Raw genomic sequence first — 17,137 nt, forward strand, 5'->3', positions numbered from 1 at the left:
CAAAGAGTGGGGAGGGGATGGGGCAGAGCTGGTGCCCCCAGCCCCTTCTGACTACTGACAGCCCCCCCGAAGCCCATCTGTGCCCCCACGGCACCGTGGGGGGGGCAGAATGGGGCACAGCGGGGATGCTGCCGAACCCCTGCTTTGGGGATGGGGAAGCAGGATGGTACCGGGGGGGGGGGCACCCCGTCACCTCTCAGAGGGGAGCGGGCCGGGCAGCGTGCTGCACCTCCAGGCTTTGCCAGCCTCCCGCTCCCCTGCCTTGTCCCTGCCTTGTCCCTGCCTTTGGGCTGGCATCCCGAGCAGGGGCCTGGCACTGCATAGAGGGGCTGGCTGGGGGCCGGGCTGCTTCTCCCCCCCCCCCCCCCCCTCCTTCCCGCTCCCTCCTAGCAGCCGAGGAGTTAAAAACTCAGCCCTTGTGATGAATATTTAACAGCAGTGCACAGGCTGGAGCGGAGGATTTCTCCGGGCTGCCTGGGCGCTGGCAGCGCTGCCTCCCGCCCCAGCCCCGCCGCCTGCCCGGGCGCACTGCGGAGGAGGACGGGGGTCGCCTGCCCGCTGCTGCCCGGCCTCTGCCGCCGGCATGGGGACGCAGGGGCTGGGGATAACTTTTCTGACTTTGCCTCTCGTCGTGAGAGCAGCAGCGGGAGGTGAGATGCTCTGCCCGCCCGACCTCCTCCCGGGGTGGCTGGGGTGGCCGGAGGGGTCCCCGCGGTTGGGAGAGGATCGGGGCGGTCGCGGCGTGCGGGGTTGGGGTGCGCTTGTGCCAGCCTCGCTTATTCCCTTCCCTTTCCCAAGTGCTGGGGGTGGGGGGGGGATGCGGGGCTGGGGGCAGGGACCAGGGCCACTGGTCTGGCCCAGGAGCCGTCTCCCACCATCCTCCTCCCCGCTGGTGGACGTCCCCGCTGTGCCGCCGGGCTCGGGGAGGTCTCAGCCCGCCCGGGGCTAGTTGTCCTGGTAGGAGGTGTCCGGGCCAGGGTCCTCTTGGGGCGTTTGGGTCTTGGGCTTCACCCGATTCACCCCACAGACATGCACGACAGGGAAACGCCAAGGAGGATGAAACCTCTGAGCAAGCCGGCGCTGCTGCCCCGGGGGCCGAGGCGTTGGGGTGCTCACCTGCGTTTGGGCCAGGTTGGCGGCAGCGAGCGCTACCCTGGCTCCTGCCAGAGGATGCTCGAGGTCAGGTGAGGGCTGGTGGGTACGAATCTGAGGGTCTCCCAAGACCTCAACTTCCCCCTAGACGGGGAGGAAAGCCTGAGGTCCCTGCCCTGGGAACCCTCCGAGTCCTGCACCGTCCCGCTCCCGGCTCTCCTCTGAGACTGGTGTCTCCCGTGCCGCCGTAGCGAAGATTTGGATGCGGTGCTGCAGGCTGGGGCTGCAAGCAGCACAGGTGGAGGCAGCCAAGGCTGCCCGCGTCCTGCCAGTCCAAGTGGCCGAGGCTGGCACGAGAGCGTGGCTCGACTCGCCTGAAGCCAGCCTGCTGGCATGGCCCCTCCGCCATCAGCAGGAACCGCTTGCGTAGGCTGGCCCTGGGCAGCACCAGGTTGCTGCGTGCCTCCTGCTAGGAGCAGAGCGGGGAGCTGAGGAGGGAAGGGGTGCGCTCCCCAGCTCCCGTTGCAGAGCTGACGGCCCTGGGTGGATGTGCAGACAGCAGGAGCAGGGCTCCAGCTTCCTCGGTGTCCCCTCAGCATCCCCACGTCTTCCGCGCCGGCACCCGGCATCGAGCGCGCAGTCCCTCGTAGCCTCCACGAGCGCGGGCAGCAGCGCTGGTGGGAGTTCGGCAGCTCTGGCTGAGGTGGCCCTGAGCGACGGGGCGAGCCGTCATCCCTGCGGCATGGGCGCGGGGCTGCCCACCGCCACCCCCCGCATGCTGCAGCCCCCAGCAACTGCCTTCTGCTGCCAGCCCACCTGCGGGGAGCCACGGGAAGAACCAGGGGAGGGCTGCAGCAGCCCCCCCCTCAGCTCCCTGCTCACCCAGGGCTGCTGGGGGGCTGGCGAGGCATCTGGCGTGGGGCGAGGGGCTGCCTCGCCTTCCCTGGATGGGTAAGGGGGGGACGGCCCTGCGGCAGCCAGGGAAGGAGCCCCGCAAGCAGCGAGGTTTGGCTGCCTTGGAGCGGGAGCGATGCCGAGGGAGGTTTCCCTGCGGAACGGCCGGGGGAGGCAGGGAGGGTGCAGATGCGTGAAAACACCAGCGCCGAGAATAACTGGGATGAACACGAGTGCCGGCGGGATTCCTGGCTGCGATGAGGGGTGCCCTCGCCGTCGGGGGGGCCGGGCATGGCCGTGGGTGGATTTGGGGAGAGGGTGCCTGTCTCCATCACCTGTCCTGAGCTCTCCTTTCTCCCACAGGGCAGTGGTGTTATGACTCGCAGGACCCCAAATGTGGTGAGTGGTGCCGTGTGAGGGATGGGGGGTGCCGGGGCTGTGCGGAGCTCGGACCCCCACGTCTCCCCACAGTGCCCGGCCGAGGGCACCCTGGGCAGCATCAGCGAGGCCGCAGTGGGGAGCGTGCCTTGGAGAAGGGCGAATTCACCCATATCGCACCAAGGTGGGAATGGTTAGAGGAGCTTCATTTCCAGGCGTGCTGATGCAGAGACTGGAGACTAAGTGGCCTGAGCCCCTTGGAGGTCCAGGTGCTCCTGGGGCAGCACCAGCCTCGCTGCTTTCACCTGAAGCAAATTAAATCCCAGATTTAAAATATGGCATTGACAGCCCTAGTGAGGCACGGGCATCGAGGGGGCCGTGGGGCCCGGCTCGAGGAGGGATGGCTCTGTTTGGGCAGGCAGCAAGCCCTGCCTGCCCGCGCCGGGGAAGGGAAGCATGGCTGGGGGCACTTTGTCTTGAAGCATGCAAATAGCTTGTAAAAGGTTAATTAAGGATCAACGAGCATTTAATCAGCTGTTACGGCCCACCTGTTTTATAGCTCTTGGGTTTACATGCCCCGTGCCCAGCTGCCGTGGCACACAGGCTGTGGCCAGAGAGCATGAATTGCTGGGCTCTGCTTATCCCTGCTGGACCAGCGCTCGGTGTTACCAGCAATTTAACGTCATCAGGCCGGCGGCGAGGGCAGATTTCGGCAGGGGAGCAGGGCCAGCGGGAAGCGGCTTGGGCCGCGTGGAGCCGGCCATGTACCCCCAGCAGGGCCGCAGGGAACAGTCCCTTAATGAAGGCACCGCGTAATTTGCGGGGCCACCTGGTAGCACTGTGCTGGGGAGCTGGTGAGGTGGTGGCATGGCCAGGCTGTGGCTCTCAGGGTTTTCAGGCAAAAAGCTGCCTGGAGTAATGAGAGGAGAAGGGAAGGAGACAGGGCTGAGCCCAGGGCGGCAGGAGGTGCGCGTGTCTGGTTTTGTCTGCCCGAGAGGAAGGTGGGTAAATGCAAGAGCTGAACCATGGGGTGCTGCTGGGGGAATGGTCCTCCCCAGACCCTGGCTGCAGGGGATACAGGGGGTAACAGCGTGTGGGTCAGCCAAAGGCTGCCCAGCCATAACCTGAGCTAGAGCAGAACCAGCGGTGCCCGTGGAGGGATGCCCTAAGCTCCCCCGGGACCAGTGGTGCCCTGGGTGGACAGGGCTGGAGATGTTGGGGGAGTTCCCATTCCCTGGATGGGATTGCAGCCCAGCTGCCGGCAGTGCCCAGAGTCGACACCTCCACCCCAGGCACCTGCAGCTCGGGCTGCCCCGGGGCCACCAGGCAAAGGAGTGAGGTGTCACGGCAGCCACACCGGAGCAGTGACCAGCAGAGTGGCCAGCTATGTCCCACAGCTGTGGACCACAATGAGCGTTGTGAGAAGAGATGATGCCGGGGCAATAGGCACGGCGAGCCACACTTATGGGGTGTGTGGTCTGGCCACGGTGGCAGCCGTGGGGATGTCCGCTCACGGGCCCCGGGCAGCACGATGGGTTTGCAGCGGGTCCAGCCGGCTGCCGGCACTGCCGCGTCCTTGCCTGGCTCCTGCCACAGTGACCCCTCCACCCCGGGAGCTGCCGATGGGCATCGTGTGGTCACGCTGGACCCCATGTGGGATTTGCCTCAGGACAAGTTGGGTGGTCAGGATGCACTGTCACCTGCCGTAACTGGACAAAACCAGCGTGGGTTGGCTAAAACGTGGTAAAACCCAAACCGCGTGTTCTGTGAATGGGCCTTAAGTCCTTCGTCTCTCCTTCTCAGCAGCCCCTGTCTGTCCTTCCCTCGCAGGCGCCATATGGGGCAGTTTGCTCCCTCTGCGTAGAGCAACCCCCTGTCCAGCCCTGGCATGAGCCCCAGCCTGGGGACCGTGGGGGGAACAGTGGCCGGCGCAGCCCCGCACCGGGGGTTTGCTTGCAGGGATGGACAGCAGGGCCTGGGAGAAAAGCCTGCCCTTCATCAACGGCAGCGTGGAGGGATGGACGCCGCTGCTGAGCTAAATATAGCCCCCGGCCCCGCGAGGAAATCCTGCTGAATTATGGATGAGGCTGAAACAAGCCCCTGCTCATCAATAGGGAGGAAGGTTGGCCGGGCAGGAGGGTAGCTCCCATGAGATGCAGGCGAGCGCAGTGGGGCTGGCAGGGACAGCCGGGCTGGCTGGGGACCCAGCCACCCTTGGCCTCGTGTCCCCCCTGGGGGCAGCGGTGGCTCGGTGGCTGCCCGTGGTGCCCCTGCTCCTCCTCTGCAGGACCCAGCCACTGGAAGGAGCTGAAAGCCACGTGCGGCGGCAGCAAGCAGTCCCCCGTGAACATTGACAGGCGCCGGCTGCAGCGGGACAGCGGCCTCGGGGACATCCTCTTCGAGGGCTACGACCAGGCCCCGCCGGGCAAGTGGAGGCTGGCAAACAACGGGCACACGGGTGCGTGCTGCGGCCGGGCACCCTGCCCTCGGCTTGGCTCCGCCACCACTCCCGGTTGCTCTCTGCCCTCGAGCTGGAGGGTCCTGGGGCTGCTCCTGCTCCGTGGGTTTGCGTTAGTGCTGGGATGAAGCCTGGGGAGGACAAGCCCAGGCGTGCCAGGGCTGTCCCCCATCCTAACCCCCACCCTTACGCCATCCTGCTGCCCTTGCAGTGGTGCTGAGCCTGGCGAGCGAGTTGGCCTCCGAGCACATCACTATCAGCGGCGGGGGCCTCCCCAGCAGGTACCGCGCTCTGCAGCTCCACTTCCACTGGGGCAGCCCAGCTGGGAACGGCTCCGAGCACACCCTCGACGGGCGCCAGCTCCCCATGGAGGTAGGCGAGAAAAAGCCATCGCGCTCTCTGGGTGGCCCAAGTCCTTGGTGTGACGGGAAGGTACGATGCTAGCGCGTCCCAAGGCTGCCACGCAGTGGGATGACCGGGCTTGGTGACGCTTGACATCAGCCTTGTGCTGATGGTGGGGTACGGACAGCCGCTGCACAGGGCACCTGGCCGGTTAAAAAGCAGCTGACATGAGACTCACGGTTTTTGGTTGCCGTGCGTGGGCCAAGCTGCCTCGTCGGAGACACTCAGTGGGGTTTGGAGGGCTCTGCGCCCCGGTGGGACCGCACGCTGAGGCAGCGAATGCAAGCAAGAGCATGCGGGAACATGCTGTGCCAAGCGTGTCGGGATCCTTCTGGGTGAAAGAGACTCTGCGCCTCTAAAATATTAATTATCTGCCAGAGGAGAGCAAAATTTATGTATTGCAGCTGGCGGGCACCCTGGGACTGCTGGCCCCCTTTCTCCACCCTGTTCAAAGGATGCTCGCTTCGTTGGGGTGCTTTGATCCTCTGCGGTTGCCCTGTGGAAGCGTCCATGGGACTAAGGAGGGCTTTTTGGGGGGGTGGTTGGCTCAGTGTCTGGCTGCCGCAGGCTGGCCAGGGAGACCCATGGGTGAGCTCCCCGCTGCAGGGGGGGGTCGGCTGGGGGCGATTGCCCACACTTGGCCCCTCCATGCTTTCCCCAGCTGCACATTGTCCACATCAATGTCAAGTACCGGACGCTGGCAGAGGCCAAGGGGCATCCCAACGGGCTGGCCGTCCTCGGCTTCTTCTTCCAGGTGGGTCTGTGGGGGCTCACGCTGCCGGCAGGAGGGGACTCCCTCCAGGAACAGGCTGCTCGCAGTGTGGCCGGGGGAGCATTGTACGGCTGCCCCAAGGGAGCGAGAAGGGCAGGAAGGCTGGGTCAAGGCCAGGAGGGGCTGGGGAACCTCAGCGGTGAAAAGTACCACGACCCCCCCCACCGGCTTCATGCAAGGGGGTGCCGGCTGGGAGTACACCCGTCCCCACTGCTGCTCTGTGGCAACGCAGGGCCGAGGCTGGCTCTGCCTGCGGATGCTCGGCCGTGCAGGATGATCCAAATCCGCCCTGCCCCAGCCGCTTACTCTCCCCTTCTGCAGGTCTCTGAAACCCCTAACGCCAACTACAACACCATCGTGGCGGGGCTGAGGAACGTCTCCCAGGCTGGTGAGTTGTCTCCTCGTGGGGGCAGGGGCAGAAAGGGGAGAGACCCCGGTGCGGGAGGGCAGGGGTGCGCTCTGGCGGGTTGAGGTGGGGAGGACCTGCCAGTCCGTGGAGCTATCTGAAGGAAAACTGATGGGGGTGGCCCTGCTGTCCCCGGCATGGGATGGGCTGAGTTGCCCACGTCTCACCCCACAGGGGACTCCGTGGATTTGGCCTCCACCTTCCGCCTGAGCACCCTGTTGCCGTATGCTGGCCGGCTCTCTGGGTACTACCGCTACCAGGGCTCCCTCACTACCCCTGACTGCAGCGAGGTCGTCGTCTGGACCGTCTTCGAGGAGCCGGTGGAGATCGGCCAGGAGCAGGTACCGGCTTGCACAGCCCCATGCTCCAGCGCCCAAAGGGCTGGCCCTCCCAGGTGGCCCCTCTCCTTGCCCTTCCTGACCCCTAAGCAAGAGCACAGGGAAAATAATCTCTATAATAACCCTCCCGGCAACCTGGCAACTAATTAATTTTATGAGGGTTAAGTAACGGAGCTGTGGCCATCTGCCAGCGGGGAGAAATCCTGTCCGTAGCACTCTCCTGCCCAGCCCCGGTATTCAGAAAGTGAAATGGGAGCAAACCCATTGGAGCTCAGAAGAGGCTCCAAGGAGGTGGGTGGGTGGATAGATGGATGGATAGATGGATGGAGGGAGTGAGTTCTCCTCTGCTGCCCAAGCATCTTAGTAGACGTATTTCCTTGAGGGTGTCATGGGCCAGCTGCTCTTTAAGTGCTCAGCACAGGCAGTGAAACACGATTAGCTCCTTTAAAACTCAAGAGCCGATCCTTGCAAGGCCCTGGCTCGCATTCTTACCCTCTGGGTCTGGTTTCGGGGGAGCCGGGAGGGGTGGCAGGAGGACGCCTGCCAGCACAGGGCCGTGCCGCGGGTCCTGTGCCATAGGCTGCGGGGCAGCACGAAAGGGGGCTCACGAGCGGGTGGGGGCTCGGGGTGCCTGGCGAAGCGGCTGCCCACCCCTGCCTCTCTCCCGGCGCAGCTGCGGGCGTTTGTCAGCACCCTCCACTTCCCGGCTGCCGGTCCCACGCTCCTAAAAATGATCAACAACTTCCGCCCGCCGCAGCCCCTCCGCAGCCGGAAGGTCTTCGCCTCCAGGGCGGCCACAGCCAGCGGCGGGTCCCCGTGCAGGGGCTGCCACCAGCTCCTCTCCCCCCTGCTCCTGCTCGCCTCGCTCAGCTCCTTCTCACCAACCCTGTAGGGTCTGGCCCAGCCTTTCACTGCTCTCCACACGAGCATCGCCCCGCTGCAATGGTCACAGGGAGGCAACGCACGTGGTTCATGGGTAAATGGGAGAACCCCCCCTAAAAAAAAAAAAAGCACGTCGAGACCTCAGCTGGGTGAAGATTTTGCAAACTTGGATATCTGCAGGGGTGAATCTCTGCTAGCCCGGAGCCTCCCTGCGCTGCCCCTGTAGCCAGGCGGTGGGGGCTGCCGGGAGGGGATGCTGGAGGGGCTGGAATAAAGCCAAGGTCCTTGCTGGTGGCTGCAGGTCACTGTCTCTGACTGTGTGTCCCTTTGGTGTTGCTGCGGCAGGGTGCTTGGCCACGGGGGTGCGAGGTTAGTGGGGAGGGAGCTGGGGGACAGTGTCTGGGTGGCACTCGGGGATACTGGCCCTGCGCACGGCTGTGCGGGTGGGTATGAGACTCCCCCTCTCTTCCCTGTGCAATAAATCCCCAGGGCCAAATCCTGGCCCTGCGTGTGTCTCGGGGTCTTTGCAGTCCCCGTGCTTGCCGGTACTGGCCCGTTGCTTTCCCCAGGACTGGGGCTGGCTGACGGAGGGATGGGGCTGTCCCCAGGGACGCAGCACCTCTCAGGGCCCTGGGGCAGGATGCAGGGAAAACCGGTGGCTCTTTCCACGGAGCTAATTTTACGCTGGCAGAAATAGCTGCAGCTGCCGCCGCTGCTCCTGCGCTGCCTGGTGGGGCAGGAGCAGAGCCCGGGCCAGGGCGAATGGGCTGCATCCTAATTAATGTGCTGAAGCTCCAGGCGTGTTCCCGTCTCCTCCTGAATTACAGGCGTAAGAGCACAGGTTGTTATTTGGCAGCAGAGTGGGGCGGGTTGAAGTTTTCATCATTTCTGGGGGGAAAACCGCTGCCAGCGCAAGGGGCGGCTGCGGCACCCATGGGTGCAGGGGGGTCGAGCATCCCCCCTGCTGAAGCCCGCGGCGGGGATGAGGCATCGCCAGGGCCTGAAGGGGCCGAAGACCCCCCCGATGCCCACGCCGGGGTGCTGGGGGCCCTACAAATCAGCAGGATGCTGAGAGTGGGTTGCCGTGGGCTGCCGCAGCCTCCTGCCCGGCTCGGTAATTCCGGCTGGAAGCGACAGCCTCGCTCAGGGCCCGTGCGCTGACCTTTCGTTAAGGACCCCGTTAGCGCCGGTGGCCTCACCCGCAGACCCCGGGCCGGGGCCGGAGCCCAGCGCCGCTCCGCCGCCACGGGAGGGGGACACGGGACACGCGGGGGCGCCGGGAGGGGAGCGGCTGCCGGAGCGCGGCGGCGGCCGCCAGGGGGCGCCCCTCTACCGGCGGTGGGCAGCGGTGCCGGTCTGTCCCCCGCCTCCTCGTTCTCGCGGTGCCCTCTGTTTCCCGCCATGTCCCGTTGGGTTCCCCTCTGCCCCCAGGTTCCCCCCCGGGTCCTCCACGTTCTCTGTGCCCCCGTGTCCCTCCGTGTCTCACCGTTCCCCCGGTGCCCCCTGCCTCTCTGCGTGGCCCACCCCCAGCCCCTCGCACCCGCAGGCTGTGGGGCGGGTGCCCCACGAGTGTAACTGGGTCCAGTCCGGGGTGGTCGCAGGCCCAGCTGGCAAGAGCAGGGGGTTCAGCTGCAGAGCGTGGTGGGACCTGGTGGGCCACGGTGAGCCCCAAATGGCTGCAGCCCCCCCCCACGCCCCAGTCCGCTCCTGTTCCAGGCCAGGGTGTGAGGGGCAGAGCCTGGGGCCAGACATTGCCCGCCCAGGGGGGCCGTTAAGGGCACAAGGTTGTGGCTCTCCAAGGGCAGCAGAGGGGCAAAATGGAGCCCTGGGAGCAGACACCCCTGTGCTCAGGGTCCCCATCCCCTGAGGGACCCATCCTGGCCGACCGCGGTGCCCCTGGCAGAGGACGGTAGCGGTACCGGGCAGGGTCTGGCAGCCAAGGCCCTCTGTATGGCCAGACAGCAAAACCGCTCCGAGGGCTCGGCACACGCTGTGCAGCCTGCTGGGACCCAAAATTTGGGGAGGCATTGTGCCTCCCGCCAGGAACGCTGGGCTGCCCTGGCTGCCCAGGAGAAGGACCTGGAACCCCCCCACACCCAAGAACCGTTGCTGAAACAGGGCTGAAAAATGGCTCTTCCCGCCTCCCACCCTGCCCGTGGCATGGCCGGGCAGCGGTGCTCTGGGTGCCACGTGCTGGAAAGTTTGTGCCGAGGAAGCGGTGCGTGCCGGGGCTGGGGCTATTCCTGGCTCCCAGCTGGTGTTTGGCCGAAGCGGGCTCTTGTTTTCGGCCGGGCTGTAATTTTAGCAAAGGCTGTTCCCGAGCAGTGGGGCTGCGGTCAGCACAGCTGCCCGGGGAGAACACCGGCTCAGCGGGGGGCCGGCGATGCACGTCGGCACCCCCCTGCCCACGGCCTGCCCAGGGTGCCTGGCCAAAAGTGCCCAAAACATGGCAGAAATGTTTAAACCCGATGTTCTTCCCCCTACCGTGGCTGCAGAGGAGGGGGAAAGGGCTGGGGCTTTGCTGTGGCTGGGGCTTTGCTGTGGCTGGGGCTGGCGGCGTTTGCTCAGGGTGGGGAGGTTGCTGGTGAGGGAGGCACTGGCCGGGATGCAGGATCGAGCCCTGGGGTGCACCCCGCATTGCCCCCCGATGCTGGCTGCAAAAGCCGTGGCACTGGCACTGCTCACCTTGGCAGGCCGTGGAGGGGGAGAAAACCAAATTTGGCTTAAAGTCCTCCCTAACTGGTTGAGTCAAACCCTTCTGTTCCCTCCCAAGGGCCTGGGGATGACCTCGGTGGCCGCCTGCATCATACGCATCAGCCACCACTGCCACCGCCTTGCTGTCACCCTGCCACCAACGTTCCCTACCTAGAAATTTCTTAACATTAAGCTAAAAAACCCCCATCTTGGGAGTCCTAACAAGGGCTGAAATTTAACTACCATATTTCTCCAGACAGGCAGTACCAGCCCTGCGATAAAACCTCTCCATCAGCACACCTGCCTGGGGAGACGTGGCTGTTTACACCAAGTATGAGCAGAAAACAAGCGTTTGCTGGGTCCCCAGGCCAGGGCTGAAGCTCTGCTGGGAGTTTTATTTTATTAACACGCTAAACTTGAGATGATAAATATTTTGAAGCAGCTGAAAGGTGTTTGTTTCTGAGTTAGTTCAGCTTGTTTACAACCTGTTTACAAGCCCAGGTGTTGATCTTTGGGGCTGTTTACCTCTCCCCAGACTGTGGCTAGGGTTTAATACACATCTAAATAAGCCCCCCGGCGAGGGGTCAGGCCATCCCTCCAGGTGCCTTCCTGCCGGCCGCCAGCTGCGTGCTGTGGCGGTTGCTGTTTTGACAGAGCTATGCAAATGCTTTCGTCTTTGCAAGTGGACTTGATTGCTCAGGTCGTGTTTTCGACCACGCCAGCCTCAAACATTTATTTATTTCATTTAATTCCCTTTCAATTGCAGGGCGATAAACCTCGGCCTTGGGCTTTCTGGCTGTCCCCAGCTGGGGCTTTGACCCAGGGCTGCCCAGGGGGTGTTTGATAGTATTTTATAATTCATAGCTTGTATTTTATAATTTATAACCTGTATTTTATTAATCTATAATCTGTATTTTATTTCCCAGATTCGAGGAAATCTGCCCCATGTTGTGGGAGTCAGGAGACTGCCCCATGCATCTCGCAGCAGGTCGGACTGATGGACAAGCCCAGCTAAGGGGCTGCCTGGCAGGAGGCAGGGACTGATTAGTTTAATTCAGTTAATGAGAGAGGATTCAGGGTGACCTGGCAGTGGGGTGGGGTGGCAGCAGAAGGCCCTGGGCTGGCTTCCCTGTGGCGGTGGCCACGAGCTGAGCGGTGTCCGGGTCAGCCCTGGCCCTGAACCCCATATGTGTGGGGTCAGCGGTGCCCGGCCTGGGGGGCCTGGATGCACTGGGATCACTGGGGGGGTGCGCGTGCATGTGCGTGTACATGTGCAAGTGTGTGTGCACATACGTGTGTGTGCACGTGCAGCAGCTGGGACCCCTCTGCCAGGTGAGACCCCGCTGTGGGGGGGGCCGTGCCAGGGACTCTCCAGGAGACAGGAGGGGTGACCCCGGGCTGGGGACACGCACCCTGCCATGGCACACAGCCCCGCCAGCCTGGGCACCAGCCCCCAGCGTGTCCCTGGTGTCCGTGTTGTGTGTCCCCCCCCCCCCAATTTTGGGCAGCTTCAGGCTGCCCCAAAACCTGTCCCCACCACCGCGGTGGCTGACGGCCCCACAAAGTGACAGCCCGGCGAGGCAGGGGCAAAGCTCGCCGCAGCAAAGAGCCAGCATTCATCTCGGGGCTGAGCCAACTCGGGGCTCTGCCGCGTGGCACCCACTCGCCTTCACACATCAGCACCCACTGGAGACGGTTTCGCTTCCTTTTTTCGAGCCCCCTTTCGAGTTTCTGATTGGAGACTGTGGCGGGTGAGAAGTAAATTTAGCCGGGGGATGCCCCACGGCTGCACAGCTGCATGGCGGTGCCGGCTGGGGGGGCCGGGAGGGGCGAGAGCTGGCGTGGCACAGTCTGGGCTCTGCACAGCCTTTCCCCAAACCTTTCAGAGAAAGCAGCTACGTGAGCGGGAGGATGTCGGGGGGGGGGTGCAGGAGCCACCAGCTAGCTGCCCCTCCTGGTGCTCGGGGGCTACATCCCCCTGGCTCAGGCAGGGCAGAGGCTGTCGGGTATCGCCTGAGCTTGGCACAGCTGCAAAGCCAAAGCAGGAGGACTCGTGCCGTCCTCCCACGGCCGCCCCAGCGGGGTCTGGCTCTGCCTCGCTCCCCCCAGCCTGGGCTGGGGCTATTCTCAGCCCCAGCTCTTGCTTTCGAGTTTCAGCCCTGCTGCCTCCAGGAACAGCGGCTGTTTGGGGGGCTGCAGCTGCCGCAGGGAGGGCAGGCGGGATGCCCCGGTCCCCTCCGGCTGCGCCACGTCGCCCATGTCTCTCCAGATGAGGTGTTTCATCAGCCCCAGGTGCACTCGCTCTGCTCCCGCCACATCCCCGCAAAGGGAGACCCCCCAAATCCTCCTGGCACAAGATGCTGGGGCTTGCCGTGGCCTGGGGCAATCACCGAGTGATGTGCAATAAAAAAAAAGCAAGCCCAGGCTGGTTTTTGGGGGACAAACTTGGCTGGAGGTGGCCGCCACAGAGGGGCTCCAGCGTGACCACCCCCAAGTGCAAGGCCATGGGTGCGGGAGCTGCCCTCGCCCCAGGACAGGGTTTGGGGAACGGAGCAGGGCTTTGCCCTCCGGGGCTGGGTGCTGTGTTTTGGGGCAAGGGTTGCAAGAGCTCCTGTGGCCCCACATCCCTCTGCCTCCATCCCCACGTCCCTCCCTCTGGTCTCGGCCGTGGGCCCCCTCCAAGCCCAAAGCATCTAAACCTCTGGGGTTTATTAACTCCTCTCTGAAGGCCTTGCTAAACCCTCGCCTGCAAGCCTCAGCCTAGGAGGGCAGCTCTCGCCAAGCCCCGACCCTACCGTGGAACCCACCGCCTCTCTCTGCAGCTAATTAAAGCCTTCCTGAAGCATCTTATTTAGTAAATTATATCCCCCTTGTTTTAAAATTAATGGTGAAGTGGGAAAACAACGAAAAAAAAATGACTGTTTAAAATTGCAGCACAGGAGACGGCAGAGCGAGAGCGAGAGCTGCAGCTGGGGAGAGGCGGAGGTTTCAGTTTTGCTCAGCACATTTGCTCACCAGAAAACCCCACCAAGGGCGGCTGCAGGAGTGGGACATGCTTTTTCTTCTCAGGCACCGCTTCCCTCCCCACCGGGGGCTGGATCAGGCCCCCCATCCCAGTGTGATTCCCAGCGGTGGCTCTCCAGCCCGGTTGAAGGCTTGTTATGGGTAAAACTGGCTGGAAATTTGCCGTGCTGCAGGCGATGGGGGAGTATGGGAGCCCTGGGGGGGCCGGGGCCACTGATCTATAATTCAGCAGGTTTTTTCCTTGACAGTTGCTGCTTACAGAAAGGATTTAGCAAAATCTTTTAATCAATAATTGGTGAGCTTTTCTGCCCCCAGAGTCAGAGATGTGCCTGCGCTCTGCTCGCCCAGACCCGAGCCAAAGCGAGACCCTGGCTTGTGGCCCAGCAGAACCTGCCCCAAACAGCCTGTGCAAAGCACAGTGTCCTGTGGCTGAGGGACAAGCATTACCTGTGGGACGTTGAGATGGATTTCAAGCCCTGTGGAAAGGGTTGCCCTGCCGCCCCACTCCCCACCAGCTGCCCCCCCCCCCCAATGTGGAATTTAGCAGGGTAAAACCTGGCAGCATGTCTGGGACAGGGGCTCCTGTGTTACCCCGTCATTCACTCCAGCCTCAACTGGTGCTTAAGGGCATGATTTGCCAAATACTGGAATCAGTAATTACTGAGGCTTGTGCTTTATCAGTGGGAAAAAAAAGTGAGCTTCCTTCTTGGCATCAGTTCTTGGTCCTTGGGGCATTTTTGGCCAGCAGAAACCCAGGCAGCCGCTCTTCTGGGTGAAAGCCCCGACAGCACCATGAGGCCGGGGATGAGGATTCCACGGGCAGGGGTTTGCCAGGGAATAATAACCTTGCTTCAGCGTGCAAAGGGGCTCAGCGCCAGGGCGGAGGAGCTGGTGCTGTCTCTGGGTCTGCGTCCCCCAGCAGCGAGCTGGGATGGGCGCATGCGGCCGCACTGCAGGGACCCTCGCCTCCCGGACCCCCTACCACAGCCCGGCAGCCCCCCAGGACCAACTCTGCTGGCTCTCTGCCGCTGCGAGCTCTGTCTGCCCAGGAACCTGTCTCTCAGGGGAGCTCCTCTTGAAACATGGCAGGACAGATGCCTCTGTCGCCCACCCTTCCTTCCCCTGGCTCCGGTGCAGGCTGAGCATCCTGCTGCTGGCTCCTTCCCTGGGGCTAGTGGCAGCCCAGGGGACTTCGATCTGGCCTGGGCATGGGTTTGCCCTGTGGGGATGGGCTTTCCTGGGAAAACCCCGAGCCTGTCACCCCACACATGGGCAGGGACGCTGGGACTGCCTCCATCAGCCCAGTCCCCTGTGCAGGGCGATGGGAAGGGGGTTTGCCCCATGCACGGGGCTGTGCCACAGCAGGGTCTCCCTTGCCTGGCTGGGGAGCAGGATAAAGCCAGAATAAAGCTGGAATAAAGCCAATAATGTTGTTTTGGAGCACAAGGTACCTCTTGGCACCTCTTGTGGGGTCTAGGCCCTGCTGCCAGCTCCCTGCCAAAAAGCAGGAGGGAGGGAGGGCCGGGACAGAGCAGGGCTCATGTCTTCCCCTGCCCCTTCTATCTGTGCCCTGTCAGGACCGCACAGTGCCCACGGCCCCCGCAGGGCTGGCACACATCCCGCAAGGGCTGGCACGCGTCCCTGAAGCTGCTCGGGGTGCCTGGGGAAGGCTCGTGCTGTCCCCCGTTGAGGACAAAATGCCTGGTGGAGCTGGGGAAACCCCAGCAGCCCCAGAGCGGGGCACCCCAGGGTGGCCCTGGCCGCAGTGGGGGGGTGAAGCTTTACTGGGGGTGAGAGTGGGGCTGTGCTGCAGGGGCTGAGCCCCTGCCTGCACCAGCCGGGATGACCGCCTTCGGTGGCACGCAGGCAGGGAGACAGGCCAGCAGAGGCCTGGGGAACTCGGTGCACCTCCCAGTGCCCTGTGTCCCCAGGGGCTGCAGGGTCACCAGGCAGCAAGAGCGAAACGGCAGCCACAAACAGCCTCGCTGCTTGGCAAAAGATGATTTTAGTGCACGTGGAGATAACGCCGGCACGGGAATGGGATGGAGGGTGCAGGAGATCTGGCCATCCACGCAGAGCCAGCGCAAGCTCGGCGGCAGTGTTTGTCGGGGTGACCCCTGGGTGCAGGAGACGTAGGTGGGGGAGTAGTTTGGGCATGAGGACACGGGGTCGGCGTGGAGCAGGGAGCTGCTGTCTGCAGCAGCAATGGGGAGGGATGGGGACAGGGACGGGGATGCTGCGCCAGTCGGAAGCCTCAGGCTGGTGCTGCGGATGTGACTGCGGACCCGGAGCTGGCTGGAGAGCTGCACATCCTGCAGAAATACAAGCTGGGAAAAGCACCTTATCTGAGTAAATAGCGGCATCTTCCCACCAGAATAAAGTCTTCTGAAATGCTAAAACACTGTGTTGCTGTTGCTGCAAGGTCCCCAGCAGTGCTGGGGGACACGGGGCTCCTTTCGCCGGGAGCAGGACCACTGCTTTGTTCAGGCCATCGCTGCCCACCCTGGCACGTCCATGTGAGGAAGAGATGGATGCAAGAAACTTAATTCCACTCAAAGTTCCTCTTTGGTATTTGCTTTCCTGACAGGTTTGGGGTTGCTGCCGCAGTGCTTGTTCCCTGGGAGGAACCGCTCCCTTAGACATTTTGCCAGACAAGGAACAATGCAGAGAGCAGAAACTGCCCCCTCGGATCTTGTCTCATAGAGTTTGAGTTAGGCAGAAGATTTTTGGTTTTGTTTTGGCTTCATTTCCTGAGAAATCCTCAAGTGGTTGCTGAACGGTTGGGTAAAAAAGAGCATTAAAGAGCCGGGGTGGGCAGCTCCATCAGAGCTTTCTGCGATGGATGGAGGCATTCAGGTGGATAGGATGGAGATGCTTGGGTGGGTAGGATGGATGGAGCTGTTGGAATGGGTAGGATGGATGGAGGCGTTGGGATGGGTAGGATAGAGGGACGCATTGAAGTGGACAGGACAGATGGACGCAGCAGGGAGGACACACAGCCGGCAGCGGTGCACAGAGCGGTGCTTTCTCCTTCCCGGCTGCTGGGGGCTTTGCCCCAAGCAAGGCCAACGTGGCGAGTGCCCATCCCATGGTGAAGGTGTTGGCTGGCCCCTGGCCTTCCCAGGGCAGCTGATTGCCAGCGGGAGGCACGGAGGAGCCACAGTGGTCATGGGGGTCCAGGTCCCTGGGATGGACACAGGGGCTGCCCCGAGTGGGGCTGATCTCTGTACCTCACTGGGGGTCACTCCCTATGGCTGGGCTCCTGGGGGTCCGGTCATCCCTCCTGTGCCCCAGTATCAATACATCCTGAGGGATGAAGGAGTTGAGAGCAGCCCTGCGGAGAACGACTTGGGGGTACTGGTGAATAAAAAGCTGGATGTGAGCTGGCGATGTGCACTTGCAGCCTAGAAAGCCAACTGTATCCTGGGCTGGGTTGAAAGAAGTGTGGCCAGAGGTCGAGGGAGGGGATTCTGCCCCTCTACTCCGCTCTGGTGAGACCCCCCCCCCCCCCCCGCAGTACTGCATCCAGCTCTGGAGCCCTCAGTACAGGAAAGACATGGACCTGTTGGAGTGGGTCCAGAGGAGGGCCACAAAAATTGTCAGAGGGCTGGAACACCTCTCCTATGAGGACAGGCTGAGAGTTGGGGTTCTTCAGACCAGAGCAGAGAAGGCTCCGGGAAGACCTTATAGCAGCCTTCCAGTACTTAAAGGGGGCTTATAAGAAAGATGGGGCAAACATTTTAGTAGGGCCTGTTGCGATAGGACAAGGGGTAATGGTTTTAAACTAAGGGAGGGTA

The 17,137-nt window shown here is 63.0% G+C and overlaps 1 protein-coding gene across 1 annotated transcript; it reads left to right on the forward strand.

Annotated features, from left to right (window-relative positions):
• Nucleotides 1-451: 451 nt before the first annotated feature.
• On the forward strand, nucleotides 452-7,729 carry LOC128146594 (carbonic anhydrase 15-like). Its single transcript, XM_052798100.1, has 8 exons — nucleotides 452-650; nucleotides 2,350-2,385; nucleotides 4,652-4,822; nucleotides 5,034-5,194; nucleotides 5,886-5,978; nucleotides 6,318-6,384; nucleotides 6,577-6,743; nucleotides 7,414-7,729. Exons 1-8 carry the CDS (start codon nucleotides 584-586, stop codon nucleotides 7,630-7,632), a joined length of 981 nt encoding a protein of 326 aa, XP_052654060.1. The 5' UTR covers nucleotides 452-583; the 3' UTR covers nucleotides 7,633-7,729.
• The last annotated feature ends 9,408 nt before the right edge of the window (nucleotides 7,730-17,137 follow it).

The sequence above is a fragment of the Harpia harpyja genome, chromosome 9 (assembly GCF_026419915.1).
Source record: "Harpia harpyja isolate bHarHar1 chromosome 9, bHarHar1 primary haplotype, whole genome shotgun sequence".
Classification (NCBI taxonomy): Eukaryota; Metazoa; Chordata; class Aves; order Accipitriformes; family Accipitridae; genus Harpia; species Harpia harpyja.

What these genes read in the sequence shown, in the direction of transcription:
- LOC128146594 (XM_052798100.1), top strand. Translation starts at nt 584, where the DNA reads ATGGGGACGCAGGGGCTGGGGATAACTTTTCTGACTTTGCCTCTCGTC. An exon ending in GGCAAACAACGGGCACACGG is followed by an intron (nt 4,823 to 5,033) that starts GTGCGTGCTGCG and finishes CTGCCCTTGCAG; the next exon opens with TGGTGCTGAGCCTGGCGAGC. An exon ending in TGGAGATCGGCCAGGAGCAG is followed by an intron (nt 6,744 to 7,413) that starts GTACCGGCTTGC and finishes CTCCCGGCGCAG; the next exon opens with CTGCGGGCGTTTGTCAGCAC.